This window comes from Drosophila montana, unplaced genomic scaffold (assembly GCF_035044405.1).
Source record: "Drosophila montana isolate Dmon_TW-CO22-7 unplaced genomic scaffold, ASM3504440v1 contig_3733_1, whole genome shotgun sequence".
Taxonomy (NCBI): Eukaryota; Metazoa; Arthropoda; class Insecta; order Diptera; family Drosophilidae; genus Drosophila; species Drosophila montana.
The window spans coordinates 3527964-3547485 of NW_026998620.1; the positions used below are offsets into that span (position 1 = coordinate 3527964).

At 41.6% G+C, this 19522-nt stretch overlaps 1 protein-coding gene across 1 annotated transcript; it reads right to left on the bottom strand.

The window, feature by feature from the left end:
* Window positions 1–899: 899 nt before the first annotated feature.
* On the bottom strand, window positions 900–3584 carry mIF2 (mitochondrial translation initiation factor 2). The gene is made up of 5 exons (XM_064694382.1): window positions 3360–3584; window positions 3027–3159; window positions 2399–2967; window positions 1924–2343; window positions 900–1864 (listed from the first exon to the last, which is right to left on the bottom strand). Exons 1-5 carry the CDS (start codon window positions 3462–3464, stop codon window positions 1031–1033), a joined length of 2061 nt encoding a protein of 686 aa, XP_064550452.1. The 5' UTR covers window positions 3465–3584; the 3' UTR covers window positions 900–1030.
* Window positions 3585–19522: the final 15938 nt, after the last annotated feature.

Consider the following 19522-nt stretch of genomic DNA (forward strand, 5'->3'; position numbering starts at 1 on the left):
AATGTCGAAAATTGTTTATAAATTTGAATGAGAATACCTCTTAGGAATTTTAGTGTTTTGTTAATAAATGTTTCAGATATGTAGTTGTAATTAAAAGAATTTTTATCTAAAAAAAAATAAATAAAATAAAAGAATTTTAATCCCAAAACAATCAAAAAAATAAAAGAATTTTGACTCCCAAAAAGAAAGACTTGTAAAGCTTTTCGCTTCGCAAACGCATAGTCAGTCTACAAAATGTCCTTAATTAGTGTTAAGTCCACGAGCTTCGCATTATGAACATTATATTAGCCCAAATTAAAAATTTGTCCCAGTGTTTAGTTAGTTTAATGGATTCCAGTGACTAAAAATAAAACATTGTAATCAGCAGACCACGAGGGAAAGTTTCTTCCAGTTAGCTAATAAGTAACTATGTCGCAGCGCGAATAAAAAAATCCGCAATATTCAAGGCAAGCAATTTAGTGCGATTACAAGTATAAAATAAGTATGTGTGTAACATATAATATGCGATGTGTATTAAATAAAAAGAGCTCATTCATAAATGGAGAACTAAGCGCTAATTGGCCACCCCCAACGGAAATCGTTTATCAGAAAGGCGAGAAGAATACGTTTTGGTGTGGGGCACTGGCTATGCTTCTTTCTGCCTTGCTGTGGGTTAACTCCAATTAGCATTGCTTTGACCCATTTAGACAGCTTCCGTCATGGCATGCATATGGACAGCCAGGGGCGCACGCAGTCGCAGCCGTCGCAGTCATCGTCGATGTCGATGTCGCTGTCGCAGCTGTCAGCGGCTTATCGGCGACAGTTCCGCTGCGGCAGCGGCGTTATCCTAAGCGCTAGGCATGTGGGTGAAGGGTGGCTGTGGCAGAGCCCCAGCAGTAAGCAGTAAGATCAACAGGAAGTCGGATAGTGGATTTGTTTTATATACTATACACAATATATAATACAAAACTATAGATATATGCATGAAATGGCGATAACAAACGAAAGCAGCGGCAACAATACAAAAGCAGCTATCCAAAGCGGCAATTAATTAAAAACCAGGATCCCAATCCGTTTTCTGCGCCTCCATGTGCGTGGTATAGCAATGCAGTGCATCCCCTGCCTGCGGCAGCACCTTGGCATCCTTAAAGCGCAAGCCACATTCCACGTCCTTTTTAACCGAGTCTACCTCGTTTTTCAAATGACGCATTGACTCCAAGGTGCCATCGTAGATAACCTCGCCGTCCCTTAGCAAGCGAAACCTTTGGGACTTCTTAAGCACGCCCTTGGTGCAGCGGCAGCCAGCCACTGGAATTTCTTTGCGCCCCTCGTTGATGAAGAAGTGCTGCAGCACATTGGCCTCGCCCAGATGCTCCTCTACTTCCAAAGCCGGCAGTTGGCTGCTAAGCTGCTCCTTGAGATCATCGATCAGGCGGTAAATGACATTGTAGCTCTTGACCTTCAGATCCTTGGCCAGCTTGACCTGCGGTGTTTCCACGGCAAAGGCATAAATGATGGCATTAAAGGCTTTGGCCAACTCAAGATCACCCTCCGTGACATTGCCCACGCCGTAATGCACGATGTCCAGGCGGCAGCGATCGTTGCTATTGTAGGTTTCCAACACATCCAGTATGGCTTCAACTGACCCGTGGACATCGCCCTTGATGATGACGCTCACGCGTGGAACGCCGTCGTTCTCATCGACCTGCTTCACACGCTGACCGCGTCGCATCCTAAAGTATCCGGCCAGACGGCGAGCCTCACGCGCTGCTCGGTACTTTGCTTGATGTTCCTCCTCTTTCTTACGGATTTCATCGCTGCTCGATTCGACTCTCGCCAGTTGTTCCTGGTGCTCGCGATATTTCAGAACCGAATGCGCTTTTTTCTAAAAAAAACGAAACATTCAAACAAGAACGTGGAACATACTTGATGCACACAGCTCACCTCCGTTTCCACCTCCAGTATCAGCTCGCCAGCCAGCGGCAGTTCACGCCACCCGAGTATTTCCACGGGCGTTCCTGGCGCTGCCTCTATCATGGGTGTACCATTGTGGTCGAACAGACCACGAACTTTGGCATGGGCCAGGCCACTGACCAGCACCGATCCCTTGCGCAATGTGCCGCGAGTGACAATGGCCGTGGACAGCTTGCCGCGGCGTGGATCAGTCTTCGACTCCACCACAATGCCTTCCACAAGACCCGTGGGATCTGCTTTCAGGCCCATCAGCGTAGCTTGCGTGCTAACTGCCTCGGCTAGCAGCTCTAAATTGGTGCCTTTGAGAGCCGAGATGGGTATAACCTGGACCTCACCGCCGTGCTCTTCTAGCGCCAAACCCATTTGGGCCAACTCACGTTTGCTCTTCTCCTGAAAAATTAAGTTATTAGTGGATATTTTCTGTATATAACAATAAAAGTCTTACAATATTCGCTTCGGGCTTATCAATCTTGTTTAACGCCACGATTATGGGCACCTCTGCCTCTTTGGCCAGCTGGATGACTTCGCGTGTTTGCGCCATAACACCATCTTCGGCGGCGACAACAAGGACAATAATATCTGTGGCAATGGCTCCTCGTGCACGCATCGCACTGAATGCCGCATGTCCGGGGGTATCCAGGAACGTGACCTTTTCGCCGTTCTCGAGTGTAACCGTAAAGGCGCCAATATGCTGGGTAATGCCACCTGCTTCGCCAGCGGCCACATCTGCACCACGGAGGGAGTCCAACAGCGTGGTCTTGCCATGATCCACGTGGCCCATCACCGTTACCACAGGCGGACGGTGCTTGAGCAGTTCCGGCGGAGCTGGCGGGCGTGGCGACACATCACGCTCCGTGTGCTCGTCCTCAACGCTTGACTCAGGTGCGGCCACAACTCGCGTTTTAACGCCCAGCTTCTTGGCAATGTTCTGAATTATCTTCAGATCCTCCAGCTTGGCGCTTGCCTCAATGTTGTCCGCGCCGGGCACATACAGCATCGCCTCCTGCACATCGTCTACGGTAAGGTGGAAACGTGTTAGCATCGTTTATTTCTACTCACGATTTGCCACTTACCCAAAGGTCGCTGCAACGTCTTTGCCAGCTGTGCGACGCTCATGTATCGCCAAATATCTGTGGTGCCGTGGGTGTCCGTTGCACTGGAAGATTGCAGCTTCTTGGGCGAGTATTCTATAATTCGAGGCGATTTCTACACAATTAGTCAGTGTGTTCCACGCATAAGGATTCGTGCATTGTGTGTTTATAATTATTAAAGGGTAACTCAGGAAGTAGCTTTATCATTTGGAATCTTAATCTCGCATAAAGAACACAGTGTGACGTCAAAGCAAACGATACGGCCGATTCTCTCTGCGTTACCTCTTGAATTTCATTTATTTTGATTGGTCTCACCTTCTCCTCAGCTGTCTTGCGACGCTTGAGTCTCGTAACGCCGGCATGAAGTTGCCGCTGCCGCAGCGAGCTGCCCAGTCGAAAAATACAACTTACCTTAAGCATTTTACGCTCTTTAATGGACTTGGAGATTTACTTTATACCTAAATACATTAGATTCTTTTAAAATATTGTAGTTATTGTGTAATTTATCGCACTATTTCCCCAAGCAAGGTGTTCTTTTTTAGTGTGACCGAGCTCAATAAAAGCAGGAATACTGAAAAATTATAGGTTGGCAGCCCTTAATCATTGTAAAATGAAGCCCTGGTTTTCGCCGTTAGCTGACTTGCTCAAATAATTAATATCATAATCTTACTTATACATATGGCCAACGGAATTCATTAAATAATTATTGTAGCTGAGAAATCCTCCTGACAAATCGATTTAATCACAGACGCAAAGAATATCAGACAGGAATGCGTCCGAATCCGAAAAAAGCGTTTGTGCTTTGTGGTGGTCCTCCGATAGCTTATCGGAACCTCATGCATTCGGATATGTACCTTAGCCGTGGCAACAACCCTAAACGGCTATAATTCTTAGCAGAGACCAGAGCCCGGACTAATTCAACAAGCTCACACACCATATGGAGAAAGCATTCTAAAAGTTGATGGGTGTCTTGGCTATATAAGTGCAGCTAAGAGCTTTTTATCCAAGTTTCAATCGGGTCTAATAAATTGACTTATACAAATTTTAATTTGCATTTCGAATTTATAATATATGCTGATCCCGAAACGATAAGAGATTGTATATATGTTGATATCGATGACTTAGGAATAAATAATTAAATTGTATTCTCCAATAACTTCAAGTACGAGCTGTATTCGTGGTGTATGGGTTTCCCCCCCATTGTTGGAGTTTAAAGGATCATTGAATATATTTTTTTTTAATTGCCTCCGATGTCAGCTGCGTGCGCGTCAATCAGCGTCAATCAGTAAGTGTGCTGTGGCTGGATAGGCCTGGCGCCCTTCCGCCTTCCGCCACATGGTCGAGCTACTGTTTCTCCTGGCCGACACTGAATGCCACTTAATTCGGTTTTGAAGCGAGTTGCATGTCAAAATGATTGCTCTTCTACAAACAGCGCATCTGTGTTTGAATTATGATGGAGCGCGCAAATATTCCAGATGCAAATATTTCGCAAAACTACACACACACACACAGATACTCACACACACACACACACACACATCGCACACGCACGCCAAGTTGAAGTGCAACATAGAGCGGCAGCAGCACAGTTGCTGGCCAGGCGCAGGACTCCCACTAGCACCCCCCCACCCCCAATCCCTACCAATCCCCCCCCCCCCCCCGCCCAGCCCACTCTTGACGGGCGACTAATGGCAGTGAGCTGTAGCGCCAAGCACTTTTGAGAATGTGTAACCGGCACTGACTGACTTTCTACTCGTATCTGGCTGGGGAGGATCCGGGCCAGGAGCAGACGCAGCACCAGGGCCGGGCCAGGTTTGACTGCAGCTCGTTTGGCCGGAGCCAACATTTGCCGCTCCTGCGTCCCGCTCTCGCTGCCACTGTGCTGTGGCAGGCATCCGTTGCCGGAAATATGCTTACAAACGCTCCACGTACGGCTTGGCATGGCATACAGGGTGCCCTCTGCCAGGCTGAGCAGGACACACGAGGCAGGGGGGATCCGCCCCTCTCTGCCCCTCTGTGCACGACTGTGCGTTTGTTTGCTCAGCAGCGCAGAAGACGAAAACGACGCCAATGACGACGGCGGCAGCGACGCCGACGCAGGGAACTCAAACAAAATATAACAGTTGGAAGAAGCTGCCGCTGCCGCCGCTGCTGCTGCTGTTGCTGCAACGCGCACAGAAAAAGTTTACAATTTATCTAGTAAAATGTAATTAGGATCCTGGCGCAGGCTCCCCACACCCCTATCACATCCAACCAGCGCACCGAAAGAGCTACGGGGCATCAGAGACAGATACGGAGACAGAGGGGGAGACAGAGACGGAGGCTGAGACGGAGGCTGGGGCCTTTCTTTGCTTTAAGTTGCAGCTGGTTTTTCCTAAGTAAGTCGATTGAGAGGATGGCACAATCACATTACCAGCCTTATAGACACGAATGCCGTTGCATTTAAAGCCTTTACACAGCCCTAGCCAGATAAATTATAATCAGAAGAACTAAATATTTACCTATTATAACTAATTCACAGACTTGCGTTTAAATTTATCAAGCACTTTATTGGAATTAAATATTATTACGATTAAATATTATTACGATTAAATATTATTACGATTATTACTAATATTATTATCATTATTATTATTATTGTTATTATTATCATTATTATTATTATTGTTATTATTATTATTATTATTATTATTATTATTATTATTATTATTATTGCTATTATTATTATTATTATTATTATTATTATTATTATTATTATTATTATTATTATTATTGTTATTATTATTATTATTATTATTATTATTATTATTATTATTATTATTATTATTATTATTATTATTATTATTGTTGTTATTATTGTTATTATTATTATTATTATTATTATTTTATATTATTACTCTTACTATTATTATGAATATTATTATTATTCAAGGAGCTTAATGATTCACGATAAGGACTCTTTTCCACCTCTTGTACGACCTATTGTTGAGTATACTTCGAGAGTCATGTACAATATTCGATGAATCAAAAGAGATTTGAATCTGTATAGAAAGAATTCTTGTTATTATGCTGGGATCTTGGTGTGCAACTTACGATTAATCTGATGATTAATCTTCCCTCTTTAATTATTCGTGGAATAATGCTTGAAATTAACTGCTCTGCGTAGACTAGCCAAATAAACCTGTTAGTCCCTACTAGATCTTAAATGTTGTACACCTAACCATGCCTTGCATGCACCGTTCCGGGTCCTCTGTAATGATTACAACAAGCATTACAGGGTATTATGTTAGAGGTCGTCTCTTCCTCGTATTTAATGGTCTATTCTAAACTATTTAGCAGGATTATATATAAGCTTTTATTCTAAGTTTAAATTTTAATTTGTATTTTGTGACTCGTGTCGTGGGCTGGAGGTAAGATGCAGCATATTGCATCGAAATGCTAAAGCTATTAATATTATTTTTATTTTTATAAATATAAGCCGTAGCCGTAGCCTCTACGTTTTGCTGTCTGTTTTAAGGTTAACTACTCTAACTAGTCTAGTCTATAATATATTGGTATATATGGATATATCGCTAACGCTTTACTATAATGTCATATATAGCTGCCATGATCGGTATCATAAAGTATCCCCTCTCCAGTAATCCCTAATCCGAAAGAGTTTACTTTATATAAAGATTTATAGCTATGCAAGGGTAGATAATTTTTGGCAGGCTTCAATTTGTGCCTTGTTTTTTATACCCTATGCCCATTGAAATTGTGTACAGAGGGTATACTGCTTTTAAACAAATGTATGTAGACTGAAGAAGGAGACATGCCCGAACCATAAAATATATACATATATATGTATATTTTTGATCATCATTTCTGTATATATGTTTCTATGTATGTACATATAAAGGGAAGCTAGAATGTTTGTAACACCCGCTCGGCGCTTCGTGCAGGATATCTGCTAGTCGTGCACTCCCAACAACAGCACTTTCATTATTGCTTATTTTATTTCAAAATATCGGTGATTTAACGCAGTTTGAGTTTCTACTTCGATTCAATTCGATTTATGTCTCTTAAAGCTTTGCAAATAATTAATAATTCGGGTTTGCACTCAGCCCATTTTTAGCCGCTGCAAATTCCGTTCGATTTGCGAAAATGGCGTTTTCGAGGGTTGCCCAACAAGTTGGCCCGCCCGCTTGCTTGAGTCGGATGCGAATCGCTCGAACAGCCGGCGCAGAAGACATGCGCAAGAGCGACTTTTGACGCGCCGGAGATACATACTTATGTAGGTAGGTACACACAGATGCACAGACACACGCACACACACGCACACGCCAACTGAGATAGATGCGGGCACAGACACCGCAGCCGCTCGCTCACGCACACGCACACAGCCACAGGCCGAGACCGAGGCCGAGGCAGAGCCACAGACACACACACATACACTCACACACGCACATTGTGTAGCCGACGAGGCGGAGCTAAGTAAACAAACATGGCCGAAAATGTTTGTGGCTCATAATCTGATACAAATGCAAATGCTTACACACACACACACACACACACGCACACTCAGCTAAAATCGAAGTCGAGAGACCGCTGAAAACTCCGGCACCTTCTCACCTGGCTGCTTTGCTCATTTTTAGACAGCTGCAGTTAACTTAACATAAAATGTGCTAATTCCGAATTCCACGTAGCCAATTTCGCTAATTTATCTACATGGTTATTTCTCAGTCTATGCATGCGATTTCTTATTAGCAACATGCGTCCGAATTCTATTGCTGATGTGGCTTATAATTCTACAATTTCGCTGACTTATGCTTTTAAACTATTTACCAATAAATTGCATATACCAAATACGTTTGATTATACATATGAATATTTAATATTTTAAAGAATACAAACAAATAAATGTTAAACAAGCAGCTCGATTCAGTCGGGCATATATATAAATTTCTTTCCTTTCTTATTAATCAGTCTCGATTGAATATAACAAAAGCTTGTTTTAACAAGTCTAAATTTCCATAGCAGCTACCCGCTAAATTAATTTTGTAATATTGTTTGTTTTTTTTATTTAGTTGTAGTCTTTCCTCTAGCTCTCAATGGGCGTAGCCCAATAAGTTTAGTTTATCTGACGATTATTATTTGCATTAAGTTTTAAGTGTCAACTTCTTCTTAGGTTGCACTCGAAATTGAGTTCAGGACGGACAGACAACGAGCATAAAAGAGCCCAGGAGTGATTTATTTTAATTTTTTAAATATTTTTTTCTACGCTCAACGCTAACATTTTTCCAGTATAAATGTTCGACTTAAGGTACCGCAATGTATCTCTTAAATACAAAATTCACAACGTGAATAAAATATCCCAGAACAGGTTTTTAAATTTCTCAAATCACATATGAATACCAATAGGAAGATGCAATTTATTAATATTTTGTCTATGCTCAAAGCCAACATATGTCATGGGAAATGCAAAGTGTTACATTAAAGCTACCGTAAAAGTATTCCTTGATTAAAATAGCAAAAAAAAAAAAAATTGATACGAATGTGGTCTACATTAATATGTACATTATTTGCCTTATATATTAAAGTATTTCTGATGAGAACAACATTCGAAAAGTAAGAGAATGAGCGGCAGACCAGCCAGATAGGAGACATTTAGTAATTTTTATTTACAGGATAGGGCTCACTAGACCGAGAATGACTCGCTTGCCAAGGCCCTCAAAGGATGTTGATTTTCTTTTTAGGGCCTTTCAACTTGATGGTTTGCCAAACTCCTCTCCTAGCGGGAGAGGATACGGAATGTTGGCCAATTGTCGTTTCATTTTAATTGACAAAATTGCGACGTTCTATAAAATACTACCCAGCGTGTCCTTGCGCCCACAAATTGTGCTCAAAAGTAAAATTCAAGAAGCGAAATGAAGTAAATGTCGAAAATTGAGTGTCCGTAGTTGGTATCAATTTCCACTTCAGCTCAACTTGAACGAGAAACTATCAAATATGTGGAGCACTTTCTAATTGGGGTAACATTTGCAGTTAATTAGCACCTAAATTACGGCATCAACAAGCATGCCCCACGATGATGACCCTGCCACATGCGAACGAGTACCTGTACGGATGATGCTGGAGAGAAAAAGTTTTGAATGTCGCCGCACTTCAAAGCTGCTGTCCGGCTGCCACTTGACGGGGAAAATTGTCTCCCAGTCGTGGCACTTGAGCGCACCTACCACAGCGCTGAGAGGGTTTGTTTCTTTCGTTTTTTTTTTTGGCATTGGAAAGGTAATGGGAGTCGTACATTAGCAAAATATTGACAGAGCGGCAACTCCAAGGCAAAAGACACCGACTCCGACTATTTCGGCCGATGGTCACAAAAAAACACGCATATGCATATGCGATATGACGTTGCCGATTCGCTGCTCATCAGCTTCAGCATCAGCTTCAGCTTCAGCAGGTAAAGGTAAATCACTGGCCCATACGATCCGATTCGAGCGGAGTCGATCCCTCCTTTTGCTGTTTACACACACACACACATAGAGAGTAAGGCCCACATCCGTTGAATATCGTTTTGGCCGTCTTCGAATGTCGCATTCAAATGTTGTTTTTAGCCATCGAAGTGGTAAATTTCACCTGTGTACGCGGAGAGACGGCGGCGGCGCATAGACACGGCCACTTACAACAAATGCATTTGGGCGGCGGTCTCGCTCTTTGATACTGGACCACACACACACACAAGCATACAGATCCACTGACACTTGAGTTGATTGATTCGAAGATGCAGCGTCCGCGAGATGCAAAAAAAACGGAAAATAAAATGAAGAAAATCAACGCTGGTGGTCCTCGATCGTCTCCAGCGCTGGCCGTTAATTTGCTGCAGGAAGTTTCCATTTAGCACTTGGGCAAACAGTTTTTGCAGTTGTCACCAGCAGCGGTCCAACATCTCTAGTGGGCACTACATCAAGCCGGTCTGGAGACGGGCTGGAGACGGGGCCGGCGTTTGCCATAAATACGAAATATCAAAAAATATTGTTGCGGTTTGGGGGGTGGCTTCATTGTTGCGGTTCTGGCTGCTTCAAGTGCCATTCAGCTAAATTGTTTGTATGTCAATCAAAGATGAAAACGCGCAACGGAAAATGCGAAAATTAAACAGAGCGCGGGCTGGGCCACGGCGCGACTCAACCCTGCCCGGCCCGGCCCGGCCCGGCTCTGGCCATGCCACTTTGCGCTCATTGAGGTGACGCGTGTGGTTCACACAAAGCGGGCAACAACCATCAAAATAACAATAACAACAACGAGCACTACAACAAATTGCTTTGCTACATGGAAATGTCAAAGTGCGCGACTTGCATTGCACTGACGAGGGCGGTTAATAAATGCGGCACCAACACAAAAATAACAACAATAACAACAACAATAACAACAACAGCAACAACAACAATAGCAGCAGCACTTAATCAAGCACAGAATCCTTAAAAGCTTTTTGCCAGTGGGTTGAAGGAGCGAGGATAATAATTACATTTTACACTAAAAAATTATTTCATTTTATCAAAACATAAGCTTTGTTCTAAGAAAAATGTGCTTTGTCAATTAATTTAAATCAATCGAATATTGTTTTCCATAAAATGAGAAATATGAGAAATTCTAAAAATAAGAAATTCGGTGATATTTAATAACATAAAATAAATTTCTAAAACATATAGGATTTCTTTAATGAAACTCAATACTTTATTCTGAAAATAAAGAGCTACTGCAAATTAATTATATTAATAATTCTTATTATTTATATTAATTACACAAATTAAGTGGAACTTGTAGTATATTAAACACATATTTTAATATGTATTTTATTTTGAATTAATTTTGTTTTTAAATCAATGGTTTAGCGGGAACATTAACAACAGTCTCGTTGCTAGCCTTAATCGATTAGATTATCAGGAATTTTTCCAAAAATTAGAAACAATTTCAATCTTTTTCGGCATAATATTCCTATTTTTTTAATAAAATGGCCAAATAACATGGGTTAATGTCGCCACAATATTTAGAATGGTCACGAATATTATATCATCCTACTTTTTATAAAAAACCTTTTTCCATTTTAAAAATTGCGGTTACAGCTTGTCAAATTTCGAAAAATATTTCTAATCATTAAATTTTGTTCAGTTTTTCATATTTTCTTTTAATGAATGCTTATAAAAAAGCAAGATGGAATGAATGTTTTCTGTAAGCCGAAAGTTAAATACCCTTGTGCTTTTAAAGTTTTGCAGCTGAGTTAGGAAAATGGTGAAACTCGAAATTACTGAGTTTGTCAAGATTAAAGAATATAAGAACTACATTTTTGATCGTTTGTTTCTTGGCTTTTAAATTATAAAGTGGTACGACGTTTTTAAGAATTCAATTATATGTATGAAGCATGGTAAAACTGATAAATTCTAAGTTTGGTTGTAATATATTGAAAAACAAAAAAGAAGGGTGCATGCAAAGTTTCCAGACGATATCTTTAAAACCGAGGGACACGTTTGCATAAAGTCCCGCAGACTACACTTATTAAGAATAAATATACTTTACAGGATGGGAGACATACCCTTCTATGCGTTTCACATTTCGTGACATAAGGGTATGACAAAGCTTTATTTAAATTTTTATTATTTAAACTATATTTAATATAGTTTGCCCTAATATTAAATAGTAATTTAAGAAATAAACGACATAGTTATGTATTTTCTTTATTATTTAATTACTCTGAAAACTTATGTTTAATAAATACAAGTTGGAGCTGAAGTTGGACAGTTGATTTTGATATGTTTTACAATTTCACAAAAGTCACATCATTTAATTATGTTGCGATCATTGTTTTTGTTTATGTTGTTGTTTAGTTGGTGGCAGCCGCACCTGAGCACAGGTGCACAGCATCATATTTTGTTCATATTCGAATTGCTGTCTATTTTGCATTATTTGGCTGTTGCCACATGCCAGTGTCATAATTTATGCAACTCCTATATTGGCCAAGCCGTCATCGGGGCCCATCGGTGGCTGCCTGCCCCTTTGTTGTCGCTTAAATTTACATTGAAATGCGAGACTCGAAGTAATTCGAAAGTTTGATTTTAATTTGTTTTCATTTCGCATTAGGTTAGCTGCCGAGCAGATCCAAGCATCGTTGCCTCCGTTGCCTCCGTTGCCTCCATCTGCCCCGTTTCCTGCCGGGCGTCCCGGCTCTCGCTTCGGTCTGTGTCTCTGTCTGTTTGCACGCCCAGTTTACATCACAAGCTCTGCGACAAGGAGCTCGGGAGCTGCTCCATTTGCGCGCCTCGGTCTCAGTCTCAGTCTCTCTCGCTCTCGCTCTCACTCAGCTGGCTGGCTGGCTGGGTGTTGGTAAACTTTTGCCTGATTTTGTGTGCTTTTAACAGTTTTAATCAAATAATTGCACATGTGCTAAATGTAAACATATTTGTTCGATTCCACTAACCAGACACGCCCCAAAGAGCAAGCATCTACCTCGGTGCCGCCGCCTCAGCCGCTGCAAATTGTGCAAAAATTGTTGAGCAGCAGCAACAACAACAACAACTCCTGCCAAGTCGAAGCTCCAGTTGCCAGGAGTATTTGCAAATGCAAACGAAACAGGAGAAAGTCCAAACATACAAACAAATGAGCGTGCAAACAGCACAAAAGACATTCCCAATGAAGGGCAGCCACGTCTGCCTGCCCAACCAAAACAATCCCCGACAATCCCCACCCCGCCCACTCAGACTTACTCAATCCTCGCCAGACTTGGGAGCGTGCGCGTGTCTGGTTCGTTGTTGTTTTAACACAAGAACAAAAAATTTTAATTTCACATTAGGTTTCGGTCGTGCAGTTGTAGCTTGCTCTGCTCCTCCTGCTGCTCAAGGACTTGGACACGCGGTCGGGGCTTAATAAGTTGCAGGCGGCGCAACTAAAAAAGTCCAGCGCGTGCTTCTGTTTACACGATTCACGTGTCTGAGCGCCCGGCTGGGGATTAAATGCAACTTGAAAATATTAAAACATTTTGCGACAAGTTGGCAAATGAAAGCCCGCCCAATCATGTCAACAGCAAAGTGCCGACAACGATGCCAACAACTACAACAACAAAAGGAAGAAGAACAGTCGCAGCAGCAGGAGCAGGGCACACAAGGGGAGGGGATGGGGAGGGGGAGGGGGGTACAGGCACGACACCAACAACAGGAAGGAATGATTTCTTGTGCCAATATTTTTCCAGAGCACACAATTTCGATTTGTCGAGTGCAACTTTGGCGCTCATCGTACTCATCATGGCTGCCGCTTTTGGCTCCAGCTCCTGCCTCGTCCTTGACACCCAACAGCAGTCGTCGCCGCCGTCGCCGTCGCAGCCACAGTCGATGTCTCCTACACGAATGTCAACGCCGCTGCCGGCTGGGCCAATGTTAAAAAATACGTTGGATAAAACATGCACAAGCAGAGCGAGAGTCTGACAAAATATTCAAGCCGTTGGAGAGGGAAAGAGAGACGGAAAGAGAGAGAGAGAGAGAGAGCGTACACAGGACTCGCACAACGCCAGGACACGGCTCTCAGTGGGCTGGCTGTGCAGGCTCTGCCACTCGCTTGCAAATCAAGTGAAATGTTTGCAAATAGAATTTGTCTGTGCTTGCTCGAGTGTTTGACTGAAATCTATATACATACATGCGAGTACATACGAGTACATTCAGCGAGCGTCAGCGTGTGTGTGTGTGTGTGTGTGTGTGTGTGTGTGTACATTATGATCAGTACAAATGTGAACATAACTGCACAAATATGTACACAGCAACTCGGCTCGCTCAGCGCCCACCCAGCCAGGAGCAGCGGCATCGGTTGAGTCGGAGGCTGCCAGGCGACGAATCATCGAGTCGTCAGCTTTTTGTATGCATTTCAATGGGGTACATTAGGGCTATGCAATGCAGTCCTTTTCGCATTCCATAGAAGTTACAGGAAGAACTCAGGAATAAATGTTTCAAATTTAAGAAGTTTTCAGCAATCAGATATTCTTTGAATAATGTTAGTTGACTCTAAGATTTTCGTAAGTTTATAAGAATAAGAATATGTAAAAACTATAATAATAATATTAATAATAATATAGATAAATAAATGTATATAAATATATATAGTATATTTATATATATTATTATTATTGTCGTATATATATATATTATTTTATTTTATAATATATATTTATATACTTATTATATTATATATTATATTGTATATATATTTCTAATTAATTAAGAAATCGAATTTTTTCAATTTTAACTATTAATCATATACTTCAATTGGCTCGACAAAAGGGTATCCCACAGTCGTGAACTCTTGTGCTATTTGTGCATATTTGACTCCACAGCCAATCTAAATGCCACTCTGTCTTTTTCCCTTTCTCCTGGCTTTTCTCTCTCGTGCTGCTGCTGTTTGTGCTCATGTTTGTTTTTGACGGCGTAAGGATTAATTAGCGTGCAAGTGTCGCAAAAGAGTGAAAAAAAAATGAAGAAAATAATAATATCATGCATTCAATTGCATCATTTGCCAAATGAAACTCAATTATCAGTTACCTTTTTTGAGCAGGTTCTTTGGCCTCTTTTTGAATTAGTACCGAGTGCAGATTATGTGCTTGCAAATTAGTCAATGCCAACGAGATGAGTCATACTTAATTGCAAACTTCATTATCGCCAGAGATATTCGAGATAAGGAAATAACTGATTGCCTACTCATACAAACTTTTATCTCCGACTTCTATACGAATAGCAACAGATTCGTTCTATTTAATTTTAACAAAATATCCCAGTTAATTAGGTTTTAGGATTCTTTAAATAGTTTTGATTATGTAAAAGTTACTTTTTGATCCAAAGTGTTTAGCGTTTCTTTTGCTAGCTTATTGTATCTTTGGCTACGATAGTTTGTAATTATATCCTTTAAATAAAAAACTTTATATGCAGGACCTCAAAAACAGGGCTTATGAGTGTCGGGCTAACAAGCCAGCAGTCGCTGGTTCAATTTCAGTAAAGATTGTACATTTTTATATTAATTATTATTCACAAAACAAAGAAATGGAAAATTAATGCGAGTTGACGAGTATAACAAAAAATGATCTTTTGTTTTGATAGATAGATTTCTTAGCGAGCTCGAGGGCTCAAACCCACGAGGAGATGGAAATTCTTTCTTCTAGTTCATATTAGAGAACATGTGACTTTTAACTAAGTAGGGAAGACACATAATGGAGCAACTAAATCAAAAAACAATGTCTTTGCAGGGTCATTGGATCTGTTAAATGTTTTGGAGTCGTTCTATGTGAAGGACCGGGCTAAGATATCAGTAGACATGACACTTGAGATGCTTATGGTGAATGCACAGAAATGTGATGCGATTGATTAAGTTTTGTATATTTAAAAAAAAAAAGTTTTCCAAAAAATGTTGGTATATTGCATTTGCAACGTCATTTTACTCCTCATGGAATCTTTTCCTCTATATGTGTAATATATAAAACAACGAAAATGGATCCCTTGCTTGCGTTTAATCAAAAGTTTGAAATTGAAAAAAATTGATAGGTATACCTGTGTAGAGAAAGTTTAACCAGACTACACACGCAAGCAAAGTCTCGTCGGGAAATATCTGCTTATGCATATTCTTTTTTCCAGTATGATATATCAACAGTTTAAATTAGTTCCCATAAACTTCAAATTTTTGAATAATATTTAATAACTTTTTCTCTATCATAGAAGTCTATAGCTTTCAGTTGCTTAATAGTTAAGAAATAATAAATTCAAATAGATACATTAGCTTGAACGTAAGATCATTTTTTAACCATGTAAATTGGTTTCTAAAAAATTGTTTGTAGATATTTTGTAGCCTATAAATCACAGTCTGCCTTAACTTGTCAACTCTTACCAATTTATGAGTATATTACAAGAGTCAAAAGAAAAGTTAAGAATTCCTCTTGAAGTGCATGTGGCCCATATTGTGTAGCCAGCTTCCACCCCCAACACTTGGGTCCATGCCATGCCGCCCACCGGCGACCCATTATCACAGCAAATTATAATTTTTTGCTGCTGTGGCTGCTGCTGCTGCTGCTGCTGCTGCTGGTGCTGATGTTGGTTAATTGTGCCTGACAATCTTGCAAAATATGCAAACGCTTGAATTTGACAAGCACACACGAAACGCTTGGTAAATAGCAGTAACAGCAACTGCCAGCATACGCACGCACACAAGCACAGCTACACGAATGCATTAATGTAAGCACGCACACACACACACACACACACAATCGCACACACACACACACTGTCAGGCGAATGCAAATTGATGCAACGCAGCAACGCGGCAAGTGCACCTGCATGCTACTGCAAACAGAACGCAGCCTGTGACAGTCCGCATTCGTTTATCTCTCCTTCTCTACTTGTCTCTCTCTCTCTCTCTCTCTTGCTGAGTGTTGCCCTTTCAGTCAGACTGCGGCACTTTGGTCGCCTGGAAAACTGAGTGGAAAAGTGCATATCACAGCAACTGCAGTTTCTCGGCGGCCTCAAGATGCTGCCGCCAGGCGAATGACTTTGAAGTGGCTGCCGCTGCTGCTGCCGCTGCTGCTGCTGCTGATGTTGCCTCGTCGTGGCATGTAGGGCAGGGCATTCTTAAAAATTCATTTCATTGTCCTGCATTGTCTGGAGGGGCGCGGCAGAGGTGCGGGCAAACACAGCTTTCTGCAGCGGCCGCTGTGCAGCCGCCATCATTTCCGTTTAGAGCTGGCTGCGTCCTGCAAAAAGATGCAAAGACAGCTAAGCAAACATCATCAGCACAAAGATGGCAGGCAACGGTGACAGGACGCAGCTTCAGCTCCTTCTCCGTCTACTACCCGGCTCTGCAACTGTTTGCACAACGTACGACGGATATTGTGCTGCTGTTTAGCAGCCAGTAGGAAGGATACCAAGAGCGAGACGTTGCAGCAGCAGCAGCAGTCAAGCATTTGGACAAACAGCGAGAAGCGCCAGGAAAAGAACGCCGCCCGCGGCCATAATAAGCGTGACCAGCATCAGGAGCCAGCTTAAAGCGCCTGCAGCGCAAATGCAGGCCTAACCCTAACACAATTTGAGGCAGCCCAAAGATGTCAAGCGGCCGAGTCGTTCCAGCCAAGTGCAGCAGCAAATAGCCAAAGGCGCACGCGCAGGAGCAGGAGCCGGAGCAGGAGCAAGGATGCAAGGAACAGCTGAATCAGCTGCCCAAATCACGCCGACAATAACTGTCACAATTACAAGAAGACGATCCAGCACAATAAGAAGAAGAAGCAGCAGCAGACATAGAGAAAACTGAACAATTTATAAATATTTAGCCAGCAGAGGGACGCGACCAAAAGGGAAATGAAAACCAAAACGAATTTGTCATTGTTGTGTTGCGCCTTTTTTGGCCCATAAATTGTTGTTATTGGCAAATGTGCCCAGCCCCGAGACACCCGCTTCCCGCTCCCCGCTACCCAGCTAATGAGCCGTGCAATGTGTCTTTATGTAATACATGACCTCCTGTCGGGCTAGCTCCCGCTGTGCCATACAAATCGCATTACACGACTTTTCGACTCAGCCATTCAACTCTAATTACCCGGTAGTTGATTGTTGCCTGTTGTCCGGGCCTGCTCTTTTGCTCCTTTGCTCTTTTGTCTGTGGCTGCAGCAGGACCCTAACAAGCGGGGCGTTATCTGTTTGTTGTCCTGTTCTGGCCCATCACAGGACAGTTTGTGTTGCCAATTTGTCTGCACCTTCATGGTGGATTTGCAGGCGCAGCAGATCAGCTTGGAAAACAACTTTCACACGCATCTCGCACGGGCAATAGCAATGTCTGTGCCGAAGGTCATTTGGGGTCGATTTTTGAGCTCCGCTCGGCGGCTGATTAAAACAAAAGCCGTTAGCAGCATTATCAACGTCGAACGTCGAGTCGAGTGATAATGTTCAAATTGAATCTATTGTTCGCCCGAAACAACTGTGCGGCTTGTTCAAATATTATATTGAAAGCATGCTAAATGAAAATATGTGTGCTCCAGCTAAGCAAATAGCACGCCTCGCAGTGCATAGAAATAGGAACACCTCAAGACTGAAGCAGCACCTCATATACTCTGCATGGAATCGTTTGCCAACTGATCCATAAAGTATTCAAATCGAAAATTTATAAATGTGCCAAATTCTCTTCCCAAGAGTCATTCTATTTATGTACCTAAAATAGATATATAGATATATTCTAATTCCATTCAATAATTCCTTAATAATTATTATCTAAGAAACAACTCACAAGATTCAATCGGTGACAGAATAATAATTAAAAATTAAAATAGATACATCATTTACAATAAATGAGCAATTTAAATTACAATTAAAGGTCAGAAATAAATTATTTCTATTTATTATCTATTTTTATTAGATTTACTATCTGGGCAACTTCTTAAAGGAAACTTCTCGTGAGACACAATTAAATATCGGCTGCTATATAAAATGGGAATTAACACTAATGCATAGATCCTTCAAATAAAGCCAAATAAGACCAAGCGTAAGACCTTAAGGTCGCATTACGAAACATAATGCCTCTCGAACCAACATAGTTCAAATGGTATTTAGATTAAGGCAAAAAGGTGCCATTAAAACGTAATTGTTCTAGGCTAAATTAAACTCTCAATACCCTTAATTAGAGTATGGAAACACCCAGTTTTTAGTACACAAGACAGATCTTGCTCTCTGTGGCGTTTTGGTGTCGATAATGACTACAGTTCCGACATGTTTCTAACTTTCCAAACAGCTTTTGTCGATGTTGTTGTTGTTGTCGTTGTCGCCTGCTATTTGCACAGTTGTTGCATTGTGAGACGCAGCAGTATTCCAAATAAATGGGAAAAAAAAAACAGAAAACAACATAAAAGCGATCAGAAATAACAATGGAGCATTAGGTAAACATGATCTGGCATTCGTTCCAATTTCTAGCCTATCTGTTATAGAATACACAACTTCAATTGTGTTTACATAGGCCAAGCATCGAACAATTAGTATAGATCTTCGACAGCCAGCTCCTTGTATTTACGTGTATCGAGTATATACTGTACATGCATATGTACCTACTATATATGACTGCCGATATCTTGACTCGCGTCAAAACACACGTCAAATGTTTGCGCACCCGTCCCGCCCGCTCACAATGGCTCAAAACATAAAAGAACCCAAAAGGCCAAACAAGAAGAAGAAGAAATGTCTGCTTCCGCACATGCATGCCACACAATGCTCTCTTTTTTTTTTTTTTGGCCCTTGGGCAATAGCAGTACCTGTCAACCAGAAAACGATGGGCATGACAATGTCATGCTACACACACAAAACACATCCGGCCAAGTGACAAATTTCTGTAGCTACGCGCTCCGGGCACCTTATGAGTTTTTTGCCGACAAAAATACGCCGAGAAAAATTCCCCAATTTACGCGTCATTATTACGAAATACATGGCCAATATATCTGCTCCGTTCCTCGT

Bases quoted from the DNA above. Each gene is read 5' to 3' on its own strand.
- mIF2 (XM_064694382.1), bottom strand. From the start codon at position 3,464: ATGCTTAAGGTAAGTTGTATTTTTCGACTGGGCAGCTCGCTGCGGCAG. The intron at 3,160-3,359 runs GTGAGACCAATC...CTAATTGTGTAG, and splicing joins GCAAGACAGCTGAGGAGAAG to AAATCGCCTCGAATTATAGA. The intron at 2,968-3,026 runs GTAAGTGGCAAA...ACCTTACCGTAG, and splicing joins GACGTTGCAGCGACCTTTGG to ACGATGTGCAGGAGGCGATG.